Source organism: Micromys minutus (assembly GCF_963924665.1).
Source record: "Micromys minutus genome assembly, chromosome: 12".
In the NCBI taxonomy this organism is placed as follows: Eukaryota; Metazoa; Chordata; class Mammalia; order Rodentia; family Muridae; genus Micromys; species Micromys minutus.
Genome location: NC_137981.1, coordinates 6,377,322 through 6,404,670, shown reverse-complemented (window position 1 = coordinate 6,404,670; position 27,349 = coordinate 6,377,322). Strand labels below are relative to the sequence as shown.

The 27,349-nt window shown below is 38.3% G+C and overlaps 1 protein-coding gene across 4 annotated transcripts in view; it reads right to left on the bottom strand.

Annotated features, from left to right (window-relative positions):
* Nucleotides 1–14,674: 14,674 nt before the first annotated feature.
* The window catches only part of SLC4A7 (solute carrier family 4 member 7), a gene marked incomplete at its 5' end in the record, with an annotated part of 76,802 nt that continues 64,127 nt past the window's right edge, over nucleotides 14,675–27,349 (bottom strand). For 2 of the 4 annotated variants that reach the window (XM_080926700.1, XM_080926701.1), the window contains 5 exons: nucleotides 14,675–15,002; nucleotides 16,748–16,855; nucleotides 19,178–19,275; nucleotides 22,768–22,896; nucleotides 25,249–25,422. In XM_080926700.1, the coding sequence (XP_080782826.1) occupies nucleotides 14,921–15,002; nucleotides 16,748–16,855; nucleotides 19,178–19,275; nucleotides 22,768–22,896; nucleotides 25,249–25,422 (591 nt within the window). In that variant the 3' untranslated portion in view covers nucleotides 14,675–14,920. The remainder of the gene's footprint in view (nucleotides 15,003–16,747; nucleotides 16,856–19,177; nucleotides 19,276–22,767; nucleotides 22,897–25,248; nucleotides 25,423–27,349) is intronic. The other 2 variants (XM_080926702.1, XM_080926703.1) reach the window with 1 other exon arrangement.

The following is a 27,349-nucleotide window of genomic DNA, read 5'->3' as shown; positions in this document are numbered from 1 at the left end:
CTGGACTTCAGTCACATTGACCTCTTTCAGTACCTTGGCAACTGAGAATGATAAAATGAATCCTGTGACAACCTTAGACCTGCCCATAGATGTTCTTTTCTCTTTAGCTTTGCACTTATAGCTTGTACATAGGGTCTTGCCAGATCTTGGGGGATGCTCATGTCACCATGCCTTTGGCACCAGTGCAAAGTAACTGGAATTATTTTCCTGCTGTATTCTCTTCAGGAGACAGGCCTTCCCTTCCTGAACTCCAAACTTCCCCAATGAGTTTCTGTAATTCTAAGTTTTTTAGGTCTTTCAAATCTACGTGCTGTTCTCAATTCTCATTGTAAACTTGTCTCTGTGTTTCTGTCAATACCTGTGCCAACATAAATGTTGGGGTAATTGTGATTCCTCTACCAGGTTAATTAGTCGATACCATTTTTAATTTTATTTTATATTTGTATTTGTATGTGTAGAGAAAAATATGCACATGAATATGGAGGTGTCAGAGAAGGCCAGAGAATCCATGGAGCTGGAATTGGAGGTGGATATGAGCTACTAGCCATGGGTGTTGGACACCAAACTCAAGTCCTCTACAATTATCATTAAGTGTTCTTTACAGCTTAGCTATCTCCACAGCCCAAACTATCACATGTTACCTCATTCTTTCCAAAAGGTATAAGGACACAGACCAACTGTAGGCAATAATCTTTAGCCTAGTTCCCAATAGAACCAATGTTTCTATTGGAGCCTCATACTACTGCCTTTCCTATCTACACTGCTGTCAGCATTTTCAGATACTTCCAGAATAATTTTATGGCTTCTCTAGTCCAAATCTATAAAACTTTCAAACTCCCCCCAAAAATTAATAACTACAAATCAAGAGTTTTAAAAAAACTCACATGATAAGGCTTAGACACAGCAACAACTTGTGTCAGTTGTGATTTTATTGCTGTAAAGAGTCATCGTGACTACTTATAGAGAAAAATATAATTGAGGCTGTATTACACTTTCAGTGGTTTAGTCCATTATCATCATGACAAGAAGCATGGCAGTGTGCAGGCAGACATGGTGCAGGAGAAGGAGCTGAGAGCTCTACATCTTGATCACAAGTAGCAGAAAGGAGACTATCCTACTAGGCCTAGCTTGTGTGAATGAGACCTCAAAGCCTTCCTCCACAGTGACACACTTCCTCCAGCAAGGCCATACCTCCCCCAACAAGGTCACACTTCCTAATAACTCAACTGCCTTTGGACCTATAGGTGCCATTTTTATTCAAACCACCACAAACCCTGTATCTCTGATACCACTTTTCTGTGATCAGACTTTGCACTGCTGTGACAAAATGCCTGATACAATGTAAAGGCTTATTTTGGCTCATGGTTTCAGAGCTTTCCACTCATCACGCTGAGGTGTATTCTTCCTATGTCTCTGTTAAGCAGAACATCAAATCCATAGGCTGCTTATCTCACTGATAGAAAGCCAAGAGACTGGTAAGAAATTAGAACCAACCGTACTTTTTCCTATCTACACCCCTCTTCCCCCAACAATCCTATTACTGGGGACCAAGTGTTTGCATAAAAGAAAAAGCTCATATCAAAAATATAGTGTATAGATAACATAAAAATGTGTAATTAAACATGATGTTGGTTTAATTAAATTGTATATTCTAAAAATCTGATCTGTTTTCTATGCCACAACTAGACTTCAGTGTGTTGTACAGGGATGAACAAAACCAATGTGATATTTTCCTAGAATTGTATACCTATGTTTTGCAAAATCTAGGGTGGCTTGAGACAAAGGACTTCCAGTTGATGAGTGTTTCGCTGCAATATAACCTAGAGAAACTAAGTTTTTTGAAAGGTACAAATATAATATGTTGACTTTAAAATATTTTTTTCCAATATTGTCATATCTGTGACAAACAACTGAGCTAGGATCAAGATGTTTTAGAAACCAAGATTTTCGTCACTGGTACACAACAAGAAGCCAGATACTATGGGTACTTTAGAAAGAATTTAGTGAGGTATAACACCATTTAAAAAATATTTAGTAAGAATGTATTACATCTATCCTCTAGTTGTGAAGGTAAGAAAACCTATCATGGGTGTGCAACAAGCAAAGAAAATCCTATTCTCAATACATTTTTGTGAATTGCTAAAGTAGAAAATACATTTAGCATAGGTATTATTGTACTGGTTAATGTTTTGTCAACTTGGCAAGACCTAGAGTGATCTTGGAAGAGGAAATGTCAGCTGAGAAAATACCTCAATCCAGATTGGTGAGTAGGCAAGTCTGTGGGGCATTTTCATAATAATAGATATGGGCAGGCCCAGCTCACTGTAGGAGGAGCTAACCCTGGGCAGTCAAAGCAGGGAAGCAAGCCCTTAAGCAACACTCCTCCGAGGTCTCTGTCTCCAGTTCTTGCCTTAATGAACTGTTATAGGGAACTGTAAGATAAATAAACTCTACTACAAGTTGCTTTTGGTGTTTATCACAGTAATAAAAATCAAACTAAGACAATTACCATAAATGAAGGGAAACAGGGAGAGAAAGAAGTAGAAATCATAAAGAACAAACTGCAAATTAGTATAAAAAACCGAAGACCCAACTCTTCATTTTGAGTCTACAAAATAAATTTTTGTATTAGATTTTGTATTAGATATTTAAATACTCTTCAGAGTCAAGCATCTGACTTTGCTTTTTCTTCCTGGACATCTTGTTTTCTCTGCCTGCCAAACTCTGCCCAGTCTCTGCTCACCAAACTGTAGCCCTCTGCTTTCCCCTTAAAGCAGCCTAGTTAGCCCAGAAGGCCCCATTTTGTGTTTTGTTAACTTTGTTTTATTTTGCTCTAACAAAATGTCAGTTCACAGGTTTTCCTCTTGGCCCAGCATCATAATTTGTGTCTGCAGAAGCCAAATGTTGCTTTGTATCCCACAGTGCTTAGAAGGCCCCTTTTGAGGATCTGACACAGATTAGTCTGAGAGCAGTCTTTTGAGACAACAAATGGTTGGTAAAGCCACCAAAGAAAAAATACTGGATTATATAAAATCTACTAACCGTTATGATCTGGGTCTGATTGTTTTTCCTTTTTCTCTCCCCACCCCGCTCTACATCGGACATAACATTTACGTGTGACATATACTAGTTGTAATATTCAGGAGCACAGGATGGCTTAACGAAGTAAAAGAGCAGATGGGAAGCGGGCATCCTAGTGAAACAGAATGTCCTGTATAGGTGATGTCATGCTGATTATCCTTCCTTCCCATGTCTACAGCCATTTCTACTTTGTTTTGGAGGTACAGTCTCATGTAGCCGGACTGGCCTTGGACGCCCATTATCCAGCCTCCACTGCTAGTGCAGATTACAGACATACACCCACTGAGTCCAGCCCTTGATGCCTCTGAGAGAACTGTGCTCAGCCTTGCTTATCAGGTGAGGATCCAGCTCCACTTCTACTCAACTGCACAACAGAAAAGAATTGGAGAATTTTCACCTCTATAATGGGTAGTGTAAAACAACAAAATTTCTTCAGATCAGTGGTTCTCAATAGATGTATTGTGACCCACACAAGGGTCACATATCAGATTTTTACATTATGATTCATAACACTAGAAAAATTACAGTTTGAAGTAGCAATAAAATATTTGTGGTTAGGAGTCATTACAGCATGAGGAATTTTATTAAAAGTCCAGAGCCTTAGGAGGCTGAGAATTACTGCTCTCTAGATCTTTAATGGTTGTTCTTTCAGGATTTTAAGATAAAACTCATATAGAACATCTGCAAATAAAACACATATGCTGCAATGCTTTACATAATTGTTGATTGTTTGATTTGATGACTTTACTATGGTAGATATGGTAAAAGTAGTTACAAACAGACAATGGATCCCCATAGTTGGAGATAAACAAAACCTAAATTTCAACAGTGATATGACTATCTTAGTCAGGATTTCTATTCCTGCACAAAATATGATGACCAAGAAGCAAGTTGGGGAGGAAAGGGTTTATTCAGCTTACACTTCCACATTGCTGTTCATCACCAGAGGAAGTCAGGTCAGGAAGCAGGAGCTGATGCAGAGGCCATGGAGGGATGTCATTTACTGGCTTGTCTCCCCTGGCTTGCTCATGGTTTCTTATAGAACCCAGGTTTACCAGCCCAGGGATGGCACCACCCACAATGGGCTGGACCCTCCCCCCTTTATCACTAGTTGAGAAAATGCCTTACAGCTGGATCTCATGAAGGCATTTCCTCAACTGAGGCTCCTTTCTCTGTGATAACTCCAGCTTGTGTCAAGTTGACACAAAACCAGCCAGGACAATGACCTTTCCCTTTTATCAGGTAGCTATATATAAGCTTTTCTTCCTAGCAGGAGAGGGGACTTTGTAACAAGAAACAGTTTAGTTTTTTGGACCATTGAGACAATGGACTCAGCACATGGAATTTTCCCTGGAATCCCATGCTGGGTACTGAAAGGCTGGAGTTAGAGAGATTGCACTTCGTTTGGAATCACTGAGACCTGAGTTGCATAGTTCCTGGCCTGTTCCACCTTTTCTATGAAATCATAATGTAATATTGTTACAGAAAATCTTCCTAATTTGGCCAAACTATAAATAAGTCCATTGTCTGTTTTTGACTACCTTTTCAGATGTGGCAGGCTTGTCACAACTTCTAATTCCACTTAATGATAACAGACATGCCTTAAGGTACTGGCCTTGAGGTTTTTCCTAAGATCACCCAGATTTCACTCAGATCAGTTTGAGTACCAGCCCAAAATTAGAGCATATGACAACAGACAGCTCTGCCACTGTCAAGATTTCTATAGTTACAAAATGAAACAGCTTTCTATAGATTCTAGAAACCTCTCCACTGTCATTAATGTGCACTGTGCACTCTGCGGCCTATACTCCAAGTGTACTCAGTGCCTGAGAGATGACAGGAGATGTAGTAAGTCAAATATTTGAAAGATAAACCAAAAAGTAATCTAGAAGGAATTATATTCATCGGTCAATGAAAATAACTGAAGTAGCACCCTAAATTTCTTGTCTATTGACTCCACAAATAAAAACATTGAATCCTTAAGCAGGTAAGTTTTTATTGTTAAGTTGGCACAACTTGGAGCCGCTTGGGAAGAGAGAACGACAGTTAAAAAATTATCTTGATGAAATTGATCTGTGGCTGTAGCTGTAAGGAACTGGTTTGGTTGATTAATGTGGTTGATCACTGTGGGTGGCACCATCCCTAGGTTGGTGGACCTGGTCAGTATTAGAAATCTACCAGTGAGCAAGGCAAAGAATGTGCCAGTATATAGTGTTCCTCCATGGTTTCTTCCTCTACTTCTGCCTTGAGTTCCTATCCTGACATTCAGGACAGAAATGGTGATAGATGAGATCTAGATTCTACAAGATGCATTTTTCTAGCCACATTATTTTTCAAATTAACCAAAAACATTGACAAAATACAATGAACAAAGAGCAGCCATTTCCTGGTGGCCCAGGCCTTGTTTTCTCTGCCTCTAATTTCAGGTTTTTGTAAGTGGGACTTGTTTTGTTGATGGCTCGAATTTAGTCCATTATAAATACTCCTGATACAAGACTTAATAAACTCTTGATCTCATGACTGCCATCGTTGCTGTTAAGCAATTTGAGCTGACACAAGGAAATTCAAGAAATTCTAGTATGGTGGCTGAGTGTGTAATCTAAGCACTTGGGAGGCTGGACCAGAGTGATCACTATGAATCCGATTCCAGCCTGGGCTATACAGTAAGTCTGGGAGAAGCCTAATCTACATAGCAAGATTCTGTTTCAAATAAACAAGAGGTTTATTTAAATAATTATTTTAGAAATGAGTAGTCTATTTCATTCTGAACTAACTGATGTTTTCCATCTGCTTTTCTTTTAGATCATGATTTATATTAGGTGTATGTTTACAATTCACTTTCCATTTCAAAATGATAAATATAAGACTTATACCAAGTATAAGTACTTCCCAGTGGTCTTAACTAACCAGTCTCAAGCAAACAACCTGTTCTCCCTTGTCCAGTCTACTTTTCAGAACTTTGTTCATTCATGTCTGTCCCCTACACAGAACTTAACACAAATAGTTATTGCTTACATGGTATTTCTAGGAACCTGGTAATCTAAGAAATTTGTTAGAACCACCTTACTTTACAGGTAAGGAAACTTAGACATCAAAAGATTAAGAGACTGCCACAGCCCTGTAGAATAGTAATGGAGCTGGGATTTGGCTTCCAAAACCTTGCCTGAAGTATCTACAGCTGCTGACTCTTTTCCACGGTCCCCGAAAACAGCCAGTCAGGGCTTGTGGATTTTGGTTTTCTTTCCTTTTTCCTCTCTGCCTTCCCTCCTCTTTGTGTGTCAGACTTCCCAGGTTGTCCAGGCCAGCCTCAAACTCTTTGGCCTCCTAAAACCTGTGATTACAGGCATGTGTCCCTACCCTCCCTGCCCCACCCGCCTCATTCTTTCTGAGACAAGCTAATTTATCAGCTCAATTGTACTGCAAAACACCCACTCGGCCTTTGGAAGGCACTGGAAGACAGACCCTGAAATTCAAGAGTGCAAAGCAAGTTTTAGCAACATGAGACCTATGTCAGAAAGAAAAGGGGCGGGAAGGATAAAAGTATAGAAATATCCAGGACCTTGATAAAGTACAGTGTCTGAGCTGTAAAGGTGTTCAAGGACAAAGACGTGTGATTAAGGAGGGCAGATTCACGGTGAATACAGTGCCATCCTATAGGCTGGTGCCATCACAGATTAAGAAGGGGGAAAGGAAGCATCAGCAGAGCACCAGCACCCTTCCATGTGAATGTAAAGAGCTAAGCTGCTCATGCCCACTTCCCATGCCCCTACTGCCCAGGTTCCCCGATGCTGTGCTTCCCTTCAAGGATGGATTCCCCTGGGCCTCCTATCAGACATTAGAGGAACCAGAAAAGTTAACAAATAGGCACAACCTTGGCTCAAAGTTCTGATTCTTCTTCCTCATCTTCCTGAAACTATAGGTGTATGCTACCAGGCTTTTTTTTGTTGTTGTTGTTGTTGCCAAAAACTCAGGTTCTCAGGAAACACCGCTTGTTCAAACGGACTTCTAGATGTTCTCTACCTATTCAAGGTAACATCTCAATTTCCTCTAACCTCAGGCTCAAGGTCTGGTTGGTTCTGACACAGAGTCATTCTAGACCTCCCCCTTCAGCTCGTGCAACCTTTACTGGTCACACTTTTTTGCCCAACTATCAGTTGGCCAAATCCTAAACTTCTCAACTGATTAGCAAATAGTCAGTGAATTCATGAGTCTCTTCCTGCATTGGAGCTGACCCCATACACCAAGCAGTCTAAAGATAAAGAAACATACTAGAAAGTGCTCTTAACTAAATCTTTATTTTACCTTTTGTAAACTGTGGATATTTAACTGCTGCCTTCACTGTTTTTAAGTACATTTAAACTGCATGTATATGTTGCTAAGCCTGGTATACACTCAATGTTTAAATGATTTAAAGCAGTCCTGTGAGGTGAGTGACAGTATCATCCTTTGCACCAGTAAAAAGCTTAGGGGCTTTTTTTGAATAGATAGAGGGCAGAGAATTAAAATACTAAATCATATAGGAGTCAGTTCTTGCAAACCATACTGTATTTCTCTCTTTAACAATCTGAAATCACACCATATGATTTTCATGATGATTATGGTATAAAATACAGCATACATTCCAGACCTTTACAATTTAAGCAAAACCCCTAAGGTAAGTTTCCACTTACCATGAGGATATCTCTTGACTTTTCCAGAAGTCACAGAATGGTATGTAAAGCTCATAATTTAATTCATTCTTTACCAAGTACTTGATTGCACTTGCCAGGTGTCTGAGCTAGATGCTGGACCAAGAACAAGTCAGCCTTCTCACACTGGCAGGTCTCAAAGTAATCAGGTAACACAGAGACAAGGACGGGGCAGTGAGTGTGGTGCCCCACAGGGGAGTCCATTAGTACTTACAGGCAATACGGCATGGACATTCTGTGCATAGCTAAGATGAAGTTGGTTGGCTAACTGAAGACTGGAATAGGGAAGTGTGAAAGATGAGCTTCTGATAGGAAAAGGAAATGCTCCTTGGCACTTTAAAACTAGACAAGTCAAACTGAGCAGAATGAGTGGATGGATAGCAACAAATGACAATTCGTACCACTGGATAGATTAGTTTAACCATGCACTGGTGGAATCTGATAGCTTTGTGGAGGTGACGTTTTGTAGAGGATGAGGCGGTGTCTAGGACGTGGTTGCAGGAATGTATATAGTGGTAGCACCTATAGGAGTCCAAGGGCAGTAGGGTCTGGTGGGGTAGGGGTGCACTGAGAGGCACTCACAACTGCAGCTAGGTGCAGGGTGTAGATGCTGGGCTCAGGCTTAGGGGAGCATTTTAGGTCACATCTGCAACAGACGTTAACTAAGGCATTCATGTGGAGGTGAGCAGAGCCCATCGCATAATAGGAAGGTAGGAGTGTGCTCACGAAGATCATAAGCCTCCTGAGGCAAGGCATTAGAGCTGACTGGAAGACACATACCAGCTGTTCATCCAAACCACTTCTGGAAGAACCACACAAAACTGAACACATTTCTGACTACACACTCTGCAACACTAACTTTGTGGAGGCAGGCCCTGGCTGACTGATACCAAGGCTGTCAACGCCCCCTTCAGGGAAGGTCCCCGTGGCTAGCCTCGGGGGAAGAGAGGCTGCCCTTGGGCCTCAGGGTCATCCAACATCCCACACCACTCACCGCGCAGGAGGGTGGCCCTCTTTCAGGCCAACCTCAAGTCATATTCCTCCTCAGGCTGCAGAATCCCAGCGAGCTCAAACCAGCTCAGGTCCTGACACCTTTAGCTTTTTTAGTCAACTCCTTTCCTGGCTCAGAGAGGCTGAACCAATGCTCACACTTCTTCCTCCACAGTGTCGAGTGCTAAGCCTATCAGGAATGACAAGGCTGCAAGGGACAGTAGCGCCATAGCAACGGGTGACGCTGCTCTGCTACCTTGGTAACCAGAGAATGCACAGTGAAACCCGGGATGCATGGACCTAACTTAGGCGTTGTATTCTGGTCAGAACAGCTTGGGCGTCCAAAATAAACAAGAGATTTATCTCTTTATGAACTGTAAATCATTTCTCAAAGATTATAGGAGAAAAGGATACATAGCTTAGTTTCTTGTTTGGGGGTTGAGAAGGGCCAGAGATTTGATTGGGGAGCAGGAGGAGCAGCCAGGAACTCCTGGACAGCCTGCTTAGAATCTTTTGGATGGCACAAAATCACTTCAGGCGGCTACTGCACATCTCAGACAGAAAACTGCTGAGGGACACATTCATTATCCAGACACAAGAGCTCTCTATCAGACTCCTGTTACCAGATCATTTGGTAGCTTTGCAAAGTGACACAACTTTTTCCAGAAAGTCTGAAATTTAAAAAAAAAATCAAATTACATTAAAATTGCCTTTTTAAAAGGCACAACATAAAGTTGTTAAAAGTACCAAGTTAACTGAGCAGTCAATTTTTGATGAACACAATTCCTAAGGATGTCATCTCGCCGGCTCTTCACATTGTCTAGTCGTTACTTTTCATTCTGGAGTTGTAAATGAGAATGACCCAAGGAGCCTGGCAACTAGTGACAGAGGACATGACCACTGGTTGTGTGGTGATAAGACACAAGGCTGTGTGACTGTGACAATGCCCTTGGGCACAGGGCCCTATTCCCTTAGGTATAAATAATACTGAGGTTTGGAGTATCTTAGCACTCAGTAAGAAGCAAGACAGGAATCTAAATCGAGACTGGGCTACATGACACACCACCTCAAAGTTAAATCAAAACAGAAATTAAGAATTTAAAAGTACAGTTGTACAATGGAAATGAAAGGATGGGAGAAGAAACATAGCACTAGACTTCAGGGCATAAAACCTCAAGGCTATTGCTTCCAACTAATAGCCAGAGGCTATGGGGTTGTAAAGCTGCAGTAGAATATAAAGTATCTTTGTAAACTCCTAACTACCAAGCAGGAGTCAATGTGACAAGCTGAAGATTAACTTCTGCTTCTGGTTTCCTACTTCTCTGTAAAATAAATGTGAAATTAGTGCTCTGACCATCCCTTTGCTCCATAAGGCAGTATAACACTCTGGGTCTGGAAGACAGATGGTTATCTCCAAACATAAAGATCCAGCATGCACTGTGCAGTAAGTATCCACGATCCCACAGAGGCTCCAATGTAAGGACCCAGGCTGTGTGATAAAGATTCATGACTCCATGGGAGCCAAGCCTGAGCTAGGTAATATGTTTTCTTATAATATAGTTCAATCCTAGGAGACTTACCCATTTTTGTTTCTTTTCTTTACTATCTTCAAATGAATATCTAAACCACACAAAGTAAAATGTATTGGGTCCTAATAATGGCATAAAAAAAAAAGACTGAAGAGGTGGTTCAGTAGTTGAGAACATTTACAGATGGGAGTGCAGTTAGTCAATGGAGACCTTTAAGTGGGCATTGGGGGGAAAAGCAAAAGCAGAAAAGGGTTTTCAAGCACTGGAAGAATCTCCATTGCAGAGTAGTAGCAGGCCTTCCATGAGAACAAAAGACTCACCAAGAGAACTCACCTCAGATCAGACAGGCAGTAAGCACCACCACAGCAAACAGCCACGAGCGAGGGACCCCTCCTGGTAAACACCACTCCTGTGTGTGAAGTGTAAACTACCTCTCCCAAGTGTAACACAACTTTCCAAAGCCGTATTTTCCTTCATCTCACTCCCATGGCTTAACAAATTTACAATAAGACACAGAAGGCTCTTGATGTGAAAAGCAGGAGCAAAGTTGATCCAAGTCAAAATAAAATTAGTCAAGAGAAACAAGCCTTGAGCAGAGAGGTCAATATTATCAAGAAAATGATAACACACCACAGGGTAAAGTTTCTAGGTTTAAAACAGAAAGTAAAGTTGGACTGACATTTAAAATGAACATTACCATCAACATTTCCTAACTATTAAAAAAAAAAAAAAGCCAAAATCTCTCCCTCTGTCTGTCTGTCTCTTTCTCTGTCTGTCTCTCTCTCTCTCTCTCTCTCTCTCTCTCTCTCTCTCTCTCTCTCTCTCTCTGTCTCTCTCTGTCTCTCTCTCTCTCTCTATCTCACACACACACACACACACACACACACAGACTGCGTGCAGGAAGCAGAAGCCACTCACTTCTCTTTCTCCCTAGCCCCAGCTTAAACAGAAAAAGATTTGCAGTTCGAATAACAAAGTAAAAAACAACAGCCAACAACTTGCTATGTAGACTTTTATTGCTCTTTCAACTTTCAATAACATCTACAAAAAATACTTTTCTCTAACAATTAGGAAACAAATGTGAAAGGCAGGATGGTTCACATTATAGACTCAGGTAGAGACTTGTACTTCATATAGATGAAAAATATCAGGTCTACAATTTGTTTAATTGACTTTGGATTTTATTACAAAAGAAAATACCATTGCAATTATAAATGTCATAAAAATTGTAACTGTATTGAGAAGTTACACCAAGGTATCAAATATTATATAAATGGACAACAAATTTTAATTTTAATTTAAGCCTAACACAGTAAACACTGGAAGACACCTTACCCTACAAAGCCAAATATCTTAAAGGAATAAAAGAAAAGCTACAGAACAGAAACAATGAACGTGCAAACAATATGATTAGAAACCACAGAACTGGGCCTTACACTCTAACTACATACAAGTTAATGTATTTGCGCTACAAATGATAACATAAATAAATTTCCAACATGTAAGTTACTTAAATAAACTATTTGAATTACAATGTTCTATTAATGGCTCACATATCCCACTCTGAGCACTTTGTCAGGATGCAGATTCGGAGCTGATGAAACTACAGAAGTTCTGGTGTGACACCTCACTGTCAGGGGTCATTCTTCTTTCTTTATAATTTTGAACCTGCCTTTGTGAAAGAAAAGCCAGAGAGCTTATACTCAAGCCAGACCTTACAGTCTGTGGAAGAAACAAATACTTTGGGGATGGAAACAAGATTAGTGATTCTCAGCAGTAAACAAATCTTTATAAATACATGCATCAACACGCAAAAACATTTCATCCTACGTGTCTTAGAGAAACCTTGGCAAATCTGAACATTGGTACGCCACAGTTTTCAGAAAGTTAAGAGAGTTAAGAGTGATTTTATATACATACACAAACACTCACACAATATTTTAAAGACCTTGTACTTCACTTTTGTATATCTAACATTATTAAAAATATATGTAGAATCACCCCTTTAGCATTGGGAAGCTAGTTTACTGATTTCTCAAAAGCTCCTACTTTAGATTGAAATAGTAATAGAAAAGAAGTAAATTTCAGATAGTTAACACCAGGCTTCATTATAGTCTTTGTAAACACACATCTATAAATAAATAAAATATGGTGGAGGGAAGAACGTCCTGAGGTGGCCTCATGGCCGTGGTGTTCAGTAGCACTAAGCTCCATCTGAAAATCAAGGCATCTAAGAAAGTGCAGGCTGTGTCTGAACTTATTCTGTAAATGGGTATGTACAAGTTTAATTATTTTGCACCTTGAGGTAAATCAGTACATAGCAATTACTACTGCTCATATACACCTATTTAAGGCAACATTTAAAAAAATCAATATATGTATATATAAACATATATATATATACACACTAAATTATATCTCTTGCTGTCTTGCAATGAATGTTATTCATGATTATTATTTTCAAAAATAGCACAAGAAATGTAACCACCTGAAAGAAGCAGTAAATTACCTCTGCTCTTCAGTGGAGTAGTCGTATCAGATCACTTTGTAAGTCAAGTAGTCAAAAGAAAGCAGAAGCCATTAATAACCAAAACCACAGTGAAACATCTTAGATGCGAAATATTCTGTATGTCATGGTTTTCCCCCCCTGGCACTGATAATACATATATAATTAAATAAATCACAGGAAGATTAAGATACCAGGTAGTTTTCAGTTTAAATTTAAAAATCACTTTCTGTAAAATAGATTTGACTCTTTGATGTCCTGACACAAGGAAACAGTGCATTGTGGGTGGGAAGGTTATAATTAGCAGCAAATGGAAACATTGGAAATCAATGTGCTGCTGGGTAAAAAAGAACCACTTCAATGGAGGTCACCTATGACCATAAGCACCATGATGACACTCCCCATCATATCCTAAGGAAGTCCAACGGAACTCTTGGATGGTACCAGATGTTGCCAACTACTATTTTAGTAAGCAATCTCACATGAGGGAATTGCACTAATTGGTACATTACTTAGAATAAACTAACATGATTTCAAACTTCCTAAAAAGTAATCCACCTTGGGAAATTTATACATTTGATCTAAAAATCAGTTTCTTCATACTTTTGTAATTAACTCTGCAGTGGCTAGAGAACGTTAGAATTTCCTTAAAATGTTTGCCCAAACCTTCATGTTCCATCACCGTCAGTGTTTCTGAGGTTTCTCACCATTTCTATGTGTTATCGATCCTCTTTGCCAAATCAAATTCATGGCCCCGAACACGCTGTCTCAAAGGCTAAAAGAACATTTATTTATTCTATGGGGAGCTAAGAATATTTACTACATGTTTAAGGACAGCTCAGAAATATTGAGAACACAATCCAATCCTATCACAGAACAGGAAAAAATGCCATTGGATCTGAGCTATATAGTAAATGTCCAACTTCCTTTAAAATGTAAATATGGCAGTGCTTTATACTAAGGATGTAAAGCTTGTCACCTGCTTACAGGTAATGAACAGCAATGCAAGTGAGCACCAAATATCTACAACAGGAACAATTTATATTTGTTATTGTCTCAAATAGTTATACATTTAAGTATCATGTCAATTATAATAAATAAAATATTTTAAAAGGAAATTACGGATACTATTTAAATACATTTTATATAATAGAAAGAATAAGCACAGAAAATGAAAGGTAATTCTTATAAAGGAACGTTGATCATGAGCCTACTTAAAAGGGCGCTGACTATTACTATTTACAACAGAAAGATACCTGAACCTGACACAGTAGACCACCTAAGTAAAAGACAAAGAACAGTGGGACTCTGGTTTTTAGGCAAGTATTGAGTACTGGAAAAGCCTTGCCACAAAGGTAACAAGCTTTAACCATTGTAAATAGGTGCTTCATAGGCTTTAAAACTCAACGTTATGACTTTAGTGGGCCTTAAATTAGAAGTGACTAAAAATTTTAATGTGTCCATCTAAATGGAAGCTCAGATATGAAAGTTGTAAAATTTAAAAATAACTTCTAAGACATAACGCTCCTTCCCAGAAAGTCTCCACTAACTTATAATCACCTCCATGTTCATTACCTGTGAAGCATGACGGACGGTTACATGAAGAAAGCCCATGGAGAAGCCAGGACATGTCATTTCCCACCACATGGGGAGACTGCTTATTCTACCTACCAACACTACCAAGGGAACATAAAAACCTGAAATTCAGGTCAGAATTTTAAGTATATAGACTAAGTATGTATCATTTAAGGTTGATATGATTGATTGCCACTGACAGAGATTTAAGAAAAGCAGATTAAACGCAGTTCTCCACATCTTTCTATTGCATAACAGAAAGGCTTTACCCTCCCCCGCCCCCCAAGGAAGTGTGCAGTAAAACACCATGTACCTCGCTTCTAAGAGACCACTTCATTAATGCAGTCTCATGGTGCTCACAACAAACATCTGACGGTACTTGAAAAAGCCCCAAAGTACTGTTATACATAATGGCATGGCACATGTGCTTTTTATACATATACATATGTGTGTGTGTGTGTGTGTGTGTGTGTGTGTATGCGTGTATGTATATATACACGCATACATACACAGATAGGCATATATCTCTATATATTCCTTTTGGTTTGACTTTACAATGAAGTTTCAGCATCCATGTATTTTTTTGATGGTTCATCTTCGAAATTTATTGTCACACTCACAGGCTTTTCAGGGCTGTTTAAAACAAACAATGAGGGAAAAATTATTTTTAAAAGAATCAACTCTAAATTCTCAAACGGTCAACAAGAAGCATCTACAGCATACCTCTAAATTGCTTGCTAATACCGATTTTTAACTTGGTATTATAACCTGGTTGCCTTTGTTTATTCTATAATCTCATACATGAACAAGCTAAATGCAAAAGATATGCACTAATATTATACATAGCCTTTAGTTTCATCACGACAATATTAACAATCTGAGTCAAGCGTGTTGGCAGGATGTGAATGGGAACTAAGAGTGAAGTTCAAAGAATTATAAAATCCCATAGGCTGAAGACAGAAACTGAAAGAAGGAACAGTCAAGCTCAGAAAATCAGAAATAAAGAAATGAAGATCAAAAATATATGAAGAGTCGGGCCTGCTTGTGCACACCTTTAGTCCCAGCATTGGAAGCAGAGGCAGGAAGATCTCTGTGAGTTCTAGGACAGCTAGTGCTATACAGTGTGACATAGAAAAACCAGAGCCAGACAGTAAGACCCTGTCTGGAGAGGAAGTAGAATATGGATTTTATAAAAAAAAATGGAATGAATAAATACTCATCACAAGGTAGAGCTCACAAAAGGAAGCAGATATATAGAACAGGTTCAAAAGGCCTGCATGGAATTATATTACCTAGTACCTGGGCAGAAGAACCAACAACCAGCAAGCCCTGTCTGGAAAAAACACTTGCAGCATATGAAAAACTGAACACTCACAGGAAGGTACTTTGTTTCTTCCAATATAAGAACTAAAGTTCTAATATTTTCAAAATAAGGTTCCTGGGGTCTCAGGACTTGAAGTGAATGAACAACAAAAAAGTGCTGTATAATAAGAAATGTAAAGAAAAAAGAAAAAACAACAACAACAAAAAGAAATGCAAGGAAGGGTTCTGAAGTTTCAATACATGATTGACTGTAAAGCTAGATTTATGTTTATTTATTTATTTATATATATGTAAAAACACACATATATACAGATATATATATGATGATAAAAATGGTTTCCTGTATGTATGTGTTTATATGTGTGAATTAAATTTCTTCCAAATTATCATCCTAAGAATAAATGTGTGCCTTACCCAAAAAAGATATACTAAATAAAACAAAAACACCCAAAAAATGACTTTTTCTTTATTCTTGGGCCAAAAGAAGCACATTCACTTGTTCAGTTATTTGCTTATCTACCTACCTATCTACTGATCAATCAATCGATTACCTATCTATCAAATTGGTCTATCTGTCCAATTTCCTTACTTAGCTTATTTAGATCAGGTTCTTTCTATGAAGCCCTGGCTGGCCTGAACTTGCTACACACACACCAGCTGTACACTTGGGGCTCTCCGGCTGCCTTTGCCTCCTTGAGAGCTAGAATTACAGGGTGAGTCACTATACTCAGTAGCATTCATTTCATTTTTAGTAACTGTCTTTTACTTTGAATATAATTATACTCAACCAAACTTTAAGATATATATGCACTGCTAGACAGATTTATTTTTATTACAAAATGGTAAAGGTCCTTTTTTGAAAAATGCAATTTAAAATTTTTAAATTATAAAACAATCATCAAAGTACACGTCAGAACACAATTTAAGGTAGAAGAACAGATAGAAGGAAAGGGAGTAGAGTTGGTTTTATCCAACAAAAAGAATGTTTAGATACATTAGGAAAATTAATGAGTGAAAACTAGCAATAGTTAAAAAGGCATAAACAGCATAGCTACCTCGTGTTAGGTCTGGTTACTTTGGCATTCTCGGTACTCATGGCAAGTGCCTTCCACTGGGCAGTTTTGGCCATTTCGTCTGATATGTTAACAACTGAAGGGTCAATACTGAAGGACAAATACACTTTCTGGTTAGTACCCAGTACTTGCAAACACATTAATGTTGTCATTTTTATTAGCATCAAATCATTTCTTGTTTTCACCAATTTAAAAATTGAGAAAACACTTGGCATGCACTTATACTATAACAAATTACTATAAACTTAGAATTCTGTTACCAAGTCTTTACCGAGAAATCTATGTTTCTTAAACACCCAAAACTAAGCAGAGTTGTTTATGTTAGCAAAATCCACTTATAATTTTTAAGATTTATTTATTTATTTATTTTTGTGAGCACACTGTAGCTGTCTTCAGACACATCAGGAGAGGGCATCAGATCTCATTACAGATGGTTGTGAGCCACCATGTGGTTGCTGGGAACTGAACTCAGGACCTTAGGAAGAGCAGTCAGTGCTCTTAACCACTGAGCCATCTCTCCGGCCCTTACTTATAATTCTTTACTGCAAACTCAATTTGGATTTACATAGTTCATCAACAGTATTCCAGCCACAACACCTGATGATCATCTAGACTGTATCACTGAGATAAAATAAAAACCAGTTTAGAAGCCTTAAAAAAAAAAAAAAAACAGATTTATTTACTAACATTCTTATCAAGTAAAAATTCACAGTATATAAGAGAAAAAGCCCCCTTTCTTTTACAAATCATTTCTTTTAAATGCTGGAAGAAAAAAAAACCACACAACTGAAAAAGAAGCTCTTAAAGTATCAATTTAGCAACAAAAAATGATGCCACTAACTTTTAACTAGATATTCCCATAGTTTTAGTGTCAAAGTGTTATACCTTCAGATGTATCAAAATAAAATAGTAATAATTTCCGTTTACTATAAAAGTCAAACATAACCTTTCAACATTTCTATGAAATGTTATTCACATCATTACTGCAAAATGATGTCAGACCCCCAATGGAATAATTGTATATCCATAAATAACATGTGCTCAATGTTACTGGTCACAAGCAATATGGATATTCCATAGATAAAGTTGTAATACATCTACTAGCCCCTTTTCTTTACAAAAGGAAAACCAATTCATGCAAACAAGCTACAAACACAAATTCACACTAAAGCACATTAATAATGAGACGGGCAACACAAGCATGTGGCCACAGCTACCAGAAGGCAGAGGCTGAAGCAGCAGACCACAGTCCAAAGGGAGTGGGCAACTCGGCAAGTTCCTGTCTCAGCAAAGATAACAAAATGTGGGTTGGTGTGCTGGCCAGTTTATGCAACTTGACCAAGTGGAATCATTTAAGAGAAAACTCAGCTGAGACCACACGTCCATAAGATCAGGCTACAGGCAAGCCTGTAAGGCATTTTACTAGTTAGTTACTGATGGAGAAGAACACACTTGCTGATGGTGCCATCCCTGGGACTGTAGTCTTGAGTGCTCTATTACTGAATAAATTATGAGGAGAACAAGTCAGTAAGCCAAACTCTCCCATGACCTCTGCATCATCTCCTGCCCTGATTGCTTAAACAGTGATAAGGAAAAATAAATCCTCTCCCCAAATTGGATTTAGTTATGGTGTTTGATCATAGCAATAGCAACCCAGATTTTAAAAAGTAGGGAAGTAGCTGAGTGGGGTTTGCCAAACATGCACACAGTCCTAGATTCAATACCAAATACTACAAAAAGAAGAAATTAGATCACATTAAAATAACAGTGTAATACCACCTATCTTATAAGTGACTAATACTTTACTAATGCTTAAAAAACTTCTACCTCTGTTCATACTTTACATCATCATGTTTATGTTAAGATTGCAGCTTCCAATTCTCTGTGAATTGAAAGACAAACTAGTCTACACAATGAGTTCCAGGTCAACAAGGGCTACACTGTAAAATCTTGCCCAAACAAACACCATTAAGACTGCAGAACAGGAGGCTGGAGAAATGGCTCAGTGGTTAAGAGCACTGACTGTTCTTCCGGAGGTCCTGAGTTCAGTTCCCAGCAACCACATGGAGGCTCACAACCATCTATAATGGGATCCAATGTCTTCTCCTGTGTGTCTGAAGACAGCAACAGTGTACTAACATACATAAATAAATACATTAAATTAAAAAAGACTGCAGAACAAGCAAACGGCATTAAGACTTCAGGGTAGTATCACAAAATAAAGACAGAGCCTTGGAAAGGTTACCAGGCTTTCACCACATCAATTAAATATTCAATGACCAGCCTTTTAACCTGCCACTGTGCTTACCCTGCAGGAACATTTACTCACCATTACTTCAAAGAAATATTACATGCCTTACCTGTACACTTGACACATGTAAAAAGTACAGCATATAAAATAAGGTATCTTACCTATATTTTAGGGTTTTAACTGGAATTTGTAGGAGACTCCCTCTTTCAAACGGAAGGTGCACGGTATCCCCATCATCCTGAAGCATCCGCTCAGCTTCCTTTAGAGCACAGACAAAAGGAGATTACTTCCTTCAAAATATCTCCAGAAGGATCTGTTACCAGAAATACCAAACTGACAGCATTATTTAAACAATGTATCTGTCCTAAGAAAACTTCTAGCAATACGAACACATACATTCAGCATAAAATTCAGATAACTATGTGTACAAACTTATTTCCTAAGGAATACCCTCTATTTCTGAAAATCATTAATACTGTATAAAGTCAGTATGACTTAAGTCTGAGTACTCGTCACCATAGATATACAGCAAAGAAGATAAAACTGAAATCTCATGTCTCAACACAGTGCAGAGTAACAGCTTGTCTACTTGAGGTGGAGTTTCCTCAGTAACAATGACAGAGCATGCTTCTTTGTTTTAGGGAAACATCTGTGGATACAAGACATTTTTCAAGTCCAAATGTAACTGTGTGGCACTGTTCCTCCAGTGGTGATAAAAAGGTATCTCTGACACCGGAAATGCCCCTTGGGTGGGACATCATCATAGGCTGAAAACCACCTGAACAAAAAATATAAGCTAAAATTATGACCCATTAATAATGGAGAGCAGAGAGGACTCAAGCTCATCTCTATTATCAGAAATCCCACCATTTCCAAGTGACAATGTAATGGTAACTTTAATATTATAAATGTATTCAGCAAATGAATATAGCAGCTGTTTTCTTTATCCTGGCATGGAAAAGTCCAAGATTTATTTAATCAAGCTTTACCACAATACCTGGAACTGATCTGGCTCCCTGTGCTTCAGATACATTTTCTTCCATGGTGTTTCTTTCCTCCCTTAAGGCTCAATATGCCTTACTCTTCTGTCTCCCTCTTCCCTGGCAGACATAAGTCCCACCCTTTTCTCTCTTCTATGACTGATTGACCCCTCCCCCCCAAAAAAAGGAGAATAAAAAGGCAAGTGTTGTTTACAAACAAACTTGAGACAGGAGATTCTTGACATAAGCATTGCAATTCATGTCCAGATTGAAGCAAGATATGAGGGCAAAGAACTAAATATTTGAATAACACAAGGATAATCTTTACACACTGCACAAACATTATGCCTACATGACAATGTGCCCAGATTTACAACAACTACACCAAAATCCCAGTGTTCTTTGTAACTCAGAGGAGGACTTGGACAAGCCGAATGACAGTATTAGAGAATTTCTCCCACACAGATAACATTCATTTTTGCCTGTCTTTTCTTCCTATTGCTTCTGTTAGCTGATAGCTGGGGTTATCAGCTATTCTGATCCAGAAAGTGAATCTGAACATAGAGACTACATGCTTGACAGAGGGAGCAGTAACACAGAATCACCAAGAAAAAAGCAATGAGAAAATAGATCTCTAGGCACTTATTCATGCATTCATTTTCACTTTTGTTCTTTAAATTAATATGCTTCTGAATCAACTAATACAGAAAGCAAGCAATATATTTTTTTTATATTTTGCAAATAAACAATATCCTTCGGGAAAATTAACCAGTAACTTACATATTTATGTGTATAGTGTTAAGGGAATCAAAACTCTTTTATTTTAAAATTAGACCTTCATTCAAGTAGCTGCAATGACTATTCCAGTTTTTCTGGCTGAGAAGTGTATGTATCCCTTTCCAATCTATATTTAAGTAACATCATGACATTTTAAAAATTAGTACTTGATATAAACTAGAGTCAGAGAGGAGGGAGCCTCAGTTGAAAAAATGCCTTCATAAAAATCCAACTGTAGGCACAAGTCTGTAAGGCATTTTAGTAATGAATGACTGATGGAGAAGGCTCAGCCCACTGTAGGTGGTTACCTCTGGGCTGCTGGTTCTGGGTTCTATGGGAAAGCAAAATGAGAAAATTATGGGGAGCAAGCTAGTAAACAACATTCCTCCATGGCCTCTGCATTAACTCCTGCCTCCAGGTTTCTGCCCCACATGAGTTCCAGCCTTCACTGCTTTGGAAAATAACTGTGCATGAAATAAACCCTTTCCTCCCCAAGATGTTTTTTGTCATGGTGTCTAATCACAGCAATAGTAATCCTAACTACAATAATATTGAGGAAAATACTACAATCAACAAAACAATATTCAGTTTCTACTTCTTATTTTGTAACAGAATAAAAATAGTGTAAAAACAAAACATTAAATCCAGAATAAAGTATTTATTTTAAAATATAACTGTGTAGATCAATTAATGAGGGTAGTGAATATGAGAACAAAAACCAGGCTAGAGAGAAGGCTCAGAATGAAACGGTACCTGATGTGACACAAGCCTGGCAATCTGATCTGAACCCATAACTGACATAAAAGTCGACAAAACTAACTTCTGAAAGTTGTGCTCTTGTCTCCAAATGTGTGCCGTGGCATGTAGGCCTCCACATGCACATTCTGAGAAATTCACATACACAAAACAATAAATAAATGCATTTTAAAACAAAAACCTAAAAAAGCAGTCAGGTATGGTGGTATGCCTTAATTCTCAGCTACTTGGAAGGCTGAGGGGTGGATCCTTGTGCCCAAGAATTCAACAGCAGCATGGACAAAACCCTTGTCCCAAAATATACAACAGTTAGAGAGACTTATGCTTGGTTATGGTTTTATTTGCATGTGTGTCTCTGTGTGCGTGTACTTATAGAGAAGAGAGATCACCAGGTGTCTTGCTCCATAAGTGTGGTGGTTTGAATATGTCTGGCACATGCAAAGGAGGTGTGGCTTTGCTGGAAGTGTATTACTGTGGGGAGTGGGCTATCAAATTCAACCCAGTGTGGAAGAGAGCCTCCTCCTGGATATATGTGGAATATAGTCTCTCCTGGTTGCCTATGGATCAAGATGCAGAACTCTGGACTCCTCCACCACCTTGTCTAGCAGCAGGCTGCTATGATGATAATGAATTGAACCTCTTGAATTAAATACTTTCCTTTATAAGAGTTGCCTTGGTCATAGTATCTCTTCACAGCAATAAAACCCAAACTAAGACAGTCACACTTTATCTATTGCTTTGATAGAGTTGTCTCTTCCTGGATCTAGAGCTATGCTTCCTGTCTAGGATCCAGAGGGTGGCAACTGCAGGTACAAACAACTATACTAAGCTTTTAAATTGGGTGCAGATAAGGGCTGTGAGCTCGGGTCCCTGTGCTTTTGTCAGATGGACTATCTTAAACACATAAGCTTCATTAGTATATGTCAGATCGCTAAAACAATGAACACACATGAACACACATGGTGTATTTAAGGTTAAATCAGACATAAAATTATTGTGTGATATTTTATATTGCAGTACTGTTAAGCCTTAATTTTGCTTTTTTTTTTCTTTTCTTTTTAGTTTTACAGACTATGCAAGATGGACAAATGGGTAAGAAGCGGTGTTTGGGTAACACTGCCTACCTCTCTGCCTTATTTCAGTAAAATGGAACAATCAGCAGCTTGTGCTTCATACGGAGGATGATAACAGTACCCACTAAATGGTGCAAATCCTTACACAAAGAGATCCTTTTATACCTCTTTCTCTTTTTTCTTGTCATCTTCTTTCTTTTTCTTACTTTCTGGCATGAGGTCATCAAGCCAACTGAGTTCTCTCTTTGTGAAACACAGATCCATGAGCTTGCGCACAAAGACTAACGCAAGAACCTGAGGATGGGAGAGACAGAAACATACTACATACACTGAGAGAAAGAGAGCACATTTGCTAAAGCTTATATATGATAGGAAATGCTGCATTCATTTTGCTTAAAAATTCATTCACAGTACACAGAGAAATCCTGTCTCAGAAGCCCTCTACCCGCCCCAAATTTAGTTCATACTTATTAGAAAGGAAAGTTAATTTGTATCTTCCAATTGTGTATATTACAAAGGAATAAATTTTTTAAATAAGCTGCTCTGCCCTTCTCAATAAAGATTTTACTTTATGTAAGTAACTATCATTAAACAAAAGCTTTGTAACTCTGATACTGCATTAGAACACCCGACTCAGGTCTGAACTGAGTTTTCTCTGAAGAAGGTGTATGTGGCTTGCTATCCTGTGATAGCTCCTGTGAATGGCTGCAAATGCAACTGGCTTTTCCTTACTCTTGCTGTGCTTCATTGTTTTCTTGTTTAGAGTAACATTTAGTGTAGATAGAAACCTTCCATCTACTTTGTGTTTTACAAATACCCCACCCCCTCCCCCGTTTCATTAAGCCTCTCCGAGTGGGAAAACAAAAAAAAAAAACCAAAAAAAAAAAATGGATTTTCTCCTGGCTCAAAGTACAACTCTTCAACTTTGCACTGTTTAAAATGCCTCTTCTTACATAGAAACACTTCACATGGCCACATATCTTACATACCCATGAGTTTTCCCATCTTCTTTAAAAGTTCTTTCTAACCACTAGGTTGAAGATACTACAACTCAATATCTGGTCTTTTAACATTCATCTACCTGAGTCTAGTATTCTAAGCTACTTCTCTGTCTCATCTTGTACCTAGACTATGCTCTGGTTTAACCCTTTTACTTGGACTACCTGTGAAAATTCATTACATAGAACAGTAACAACTCACTTCCTATTGATCAAGAAGTGGCAATTTAGAGGTTATAGGTCAAATATGGGCCACCAGCCATTTTTATAGAGCTTATAAACTAAGAAGAGATTTTATAGACAGCTTTTAGAATAATTCTGAGAATAGAGGTTTGTCTGTTTTCCTTCTTTATTTCAGTGCTAAAAATCAAACTCCATCTTTACATATTTTAAGCAATACTAATACTGAGTAACACTCCCAGCTTTGGCAATAAATGCAGTATTGACCTCGAACCTGAACAGGGTTCAAGAGTGCAATGTTCCCTCAGTGAAGGAGAATGATATTCTTTTTTTTAGTACTTTTGCATTTAAAAAAAAAAAGTCCAGCTTATTCCTTTAATTTTACAAATAACAAATTATAAAAATGTATTTTTCTCCTATATTATTCAAGTACATACAGATTATTCTGACCAACAATGCCTGAAGTATTTACAATCTGGCCCTTTACAGAGAAATATTCACTGACCCTTGTGTTCTAGGCGTCCAATGGACTAAATAAAGTTCACTTGAGTCTCTTATGCACCTGTGGCTACATCTTTTGTCTTCTTGAGCTTACATGAACACTTTATTCTCTCATTTCCTTTTACCCAAGACTGGGAGAGACTGGTCTACTACTGATTTTTGCTACATTTATTTTGCCTTAGTGGATAATAAAGTCTATGTATGGTGCACATCTTCCTCTGAGTATACAACCCTACCTGGGATGAAAGCTTCAGAAACATTTCTCTACAATTTTTCCTTAAATCTGTAAAAGTCTTTAGCCTGGCATTTTGTATAGGGTTTAATTTCGAAATCTATAGCATTACTTTAATAGATTCACATTGACATGAAATTTACCTATGATCAGAAGTACTGTTCAGCTAGTCTTAACAACTGAGTCTTTTAATGTTTTCTGCAGCTAGATCACTATTTATCTTTTATATAGTACTCATAAAAAGACAAATATTATCCTTATTTGCATAATTCTTGTGTAAAAATAATAATACTGAATGATGATTTAATAAGTTATGTGGATTAAAATCCTCTCTGGCCTTCATAAGTTTTAAAGCCTTAGATCTGTCAATTTCAAAAAATTACACATGGTAGAATCCCATTTCAAAGCCAAGGTAGTTTAGTTGCTTTGCATTAAGCATCTGCGTATCACATTTGTTCTATGAATGTTCTAAGTACTGCAGTTACTTAGAATTACAAAATAGAGCCCTCCAGTCCGAGAACTAAAATATTAAAAATAAACAACTTCAGAATATGAAAATACTCAAAATGCAAAGTACTAGTTTGTAACTAGAAACAGTTCATCAGCATTTTAAAAATAATTCATATATTTAAAGAACACATTTCTTCCTTAAGGCCAATTATAATTTTTTAAAGATTACAATGAGAATAATAATTCCATTATGAATTAGTAACAAAATAAATCTGAAAAACTCACCATCATGGGAAATACTACTGCCGCAGCAGAGGCTTTGATTACCCACAGCAAGACCAGGCAGGTCAGCTGCACGACTGTGAACATGTGCACCTTCCACAGGGGGACATAGCGGAGGTAGATCAGGTCCGGCTGGTGCTTGGCAGGCATTCCAAATAATTTGATACGGTCAAAAAACTAAACATGTAATGAAAAAGAAAAAAAGCCATCAATAAAAATAAATCTCAGCTATTTAAGAAATAATTTTCAGGTGTGTGTGTGTGTGTGTATTTTAAATGGAACTATAAGACCTTGGATATGTTCTAATAGTACTGAAGAATGTTCTGAGAAAGACATTCTCTGGAAGTAAAGAGAAAGGAGAAAAAAAAAATCAAAGCAGACAGTTTTGGTCCTATAGTTCTGGACAATGAGGCAGGACACTACTGTAGGCTCAGTCCAGCCTATGAGGCTAGCCCTATCTCAAAAAACCAAAACACAACAAAGTATTTTACTTTGGTAGATTACAATATTTTGATAGATGTATCTTATATGGTCAAATTCCACATGCACTGAATCTTTTTGAACTGTTTTCAGGATGTAAAATTAAATATGAGCAGTCTTCCAAGGTTTTACTAAGCTTAATACCACTAAGGCTATGAAGAGAAATCACCAAATAGCCCATTGGATGTTTATAAACTTTAATTTCCTAATTTATGAACTGGAAATAACCTAATGACTTCAAAAAACTGTTATAAAAATCAAGTAAGATAATAAATATCATTCCTTCATCACAGTAGATGAGTTGGTTTGCATTAAAAAATGGCCCCCATAAGCCAATAGGGAGCTGTGGTTTTGTTGGAAGAGGAGAGTCACTTGAGGGTAGGCTTCACGTCTACTGCCTATAGACCAAGATGTAGAACTCTCAGCTACCTTTCTAGCACCTTGTCTGCCTGCTTGCCACCAGGTTTGTACTATGCCAACAATGGACTAAACTTCTGCCCTATAAGTCACCTCAAATTAAATGTCTTCCTTTATTAAGAGTTGTGGACTTTACGTCTCTCTATAGTAATGAAACCCTCTAAGATAGAAGTTAGCACCAGGAGCCGTATTACTCTAACAGGCTTGGTCTGTTTAGAGAAATGGAGAAATTGGGACTTTGACTTAGAAAAGAAGTGGAATGCTTTAAGTGAGGCTTCATGAGCCAAAGTAGTAGGAGCGTGGAAGACAGTGGTGAGAGGGTGGTTTGAACTGTGGGAGTCCGGCTCAGGAGGTTTCAGAGGAGGAGAGTAAGAACAAAAGGAGAATAGTGTGCATGTCTGTTTTATGAACTAACGGTTTTGGGAGGACATGTCCGGAGAGCCTAGGATTGACTCTTTTCTTGGTTATTAGTAGCTGTGGCCATACTTACTTATAATGAAAAGGAGCAAGCTGAGCATGTAAAAATAAAAAAAATGAACCATTTCAAGAGGAAAGGACCACCAGAAAGGGGAATGAAAATGAGTCATGTGTTCAAGAAGATAAAAAGATTAAAGAAAAGACTGAAGTTAAATGGAGTAAAAAGAGTGATGACCTCAGGGAAAAATGCCACCCACCTAATCTTCCAACTTGTGAAATAAAATGAAAGCAAAGCTTAGATATGGGCATGGTAGCACACAGCCTTTAAACTCAGCATTGGGAAAGCAGAGATAGGTGGATTTCAGAATGCAAGGCTAGCCTGGTCTACAGACCAAGTTTCAAAACAGCCAAGCTTAGGCAGTGAAGGAAACAACAAAAACAGAAAGCTAGTAAAGATAGAAGTGAATGAGGAGGACATGTTCCAGCTCAGCAAGTCGCAGAACTTGACAGTTTCAGCCACAGGGTTCTGACTTTAAAGTCAGAAAGGGACTGTAAAAATCTCCCTCCAGGACTAAGGCCTCCATGAGGCCTAGCATGTGTCAAGAATGTGCCTGCATGGAGGCCTAGAGAGGCCACTATGTGAAGCTGTAAAATTGAAGCCTGGATTGCCTTAGAGACCCCAAAATGTTGGAAATACCAGAGCTGTGTGCTATCTACCGAGGAACGTCGCCTACAGGGAGTGGAACTTGCCCAAGCATGGAGCTCACCGGCTCTAGCCTCCTTATTGCAT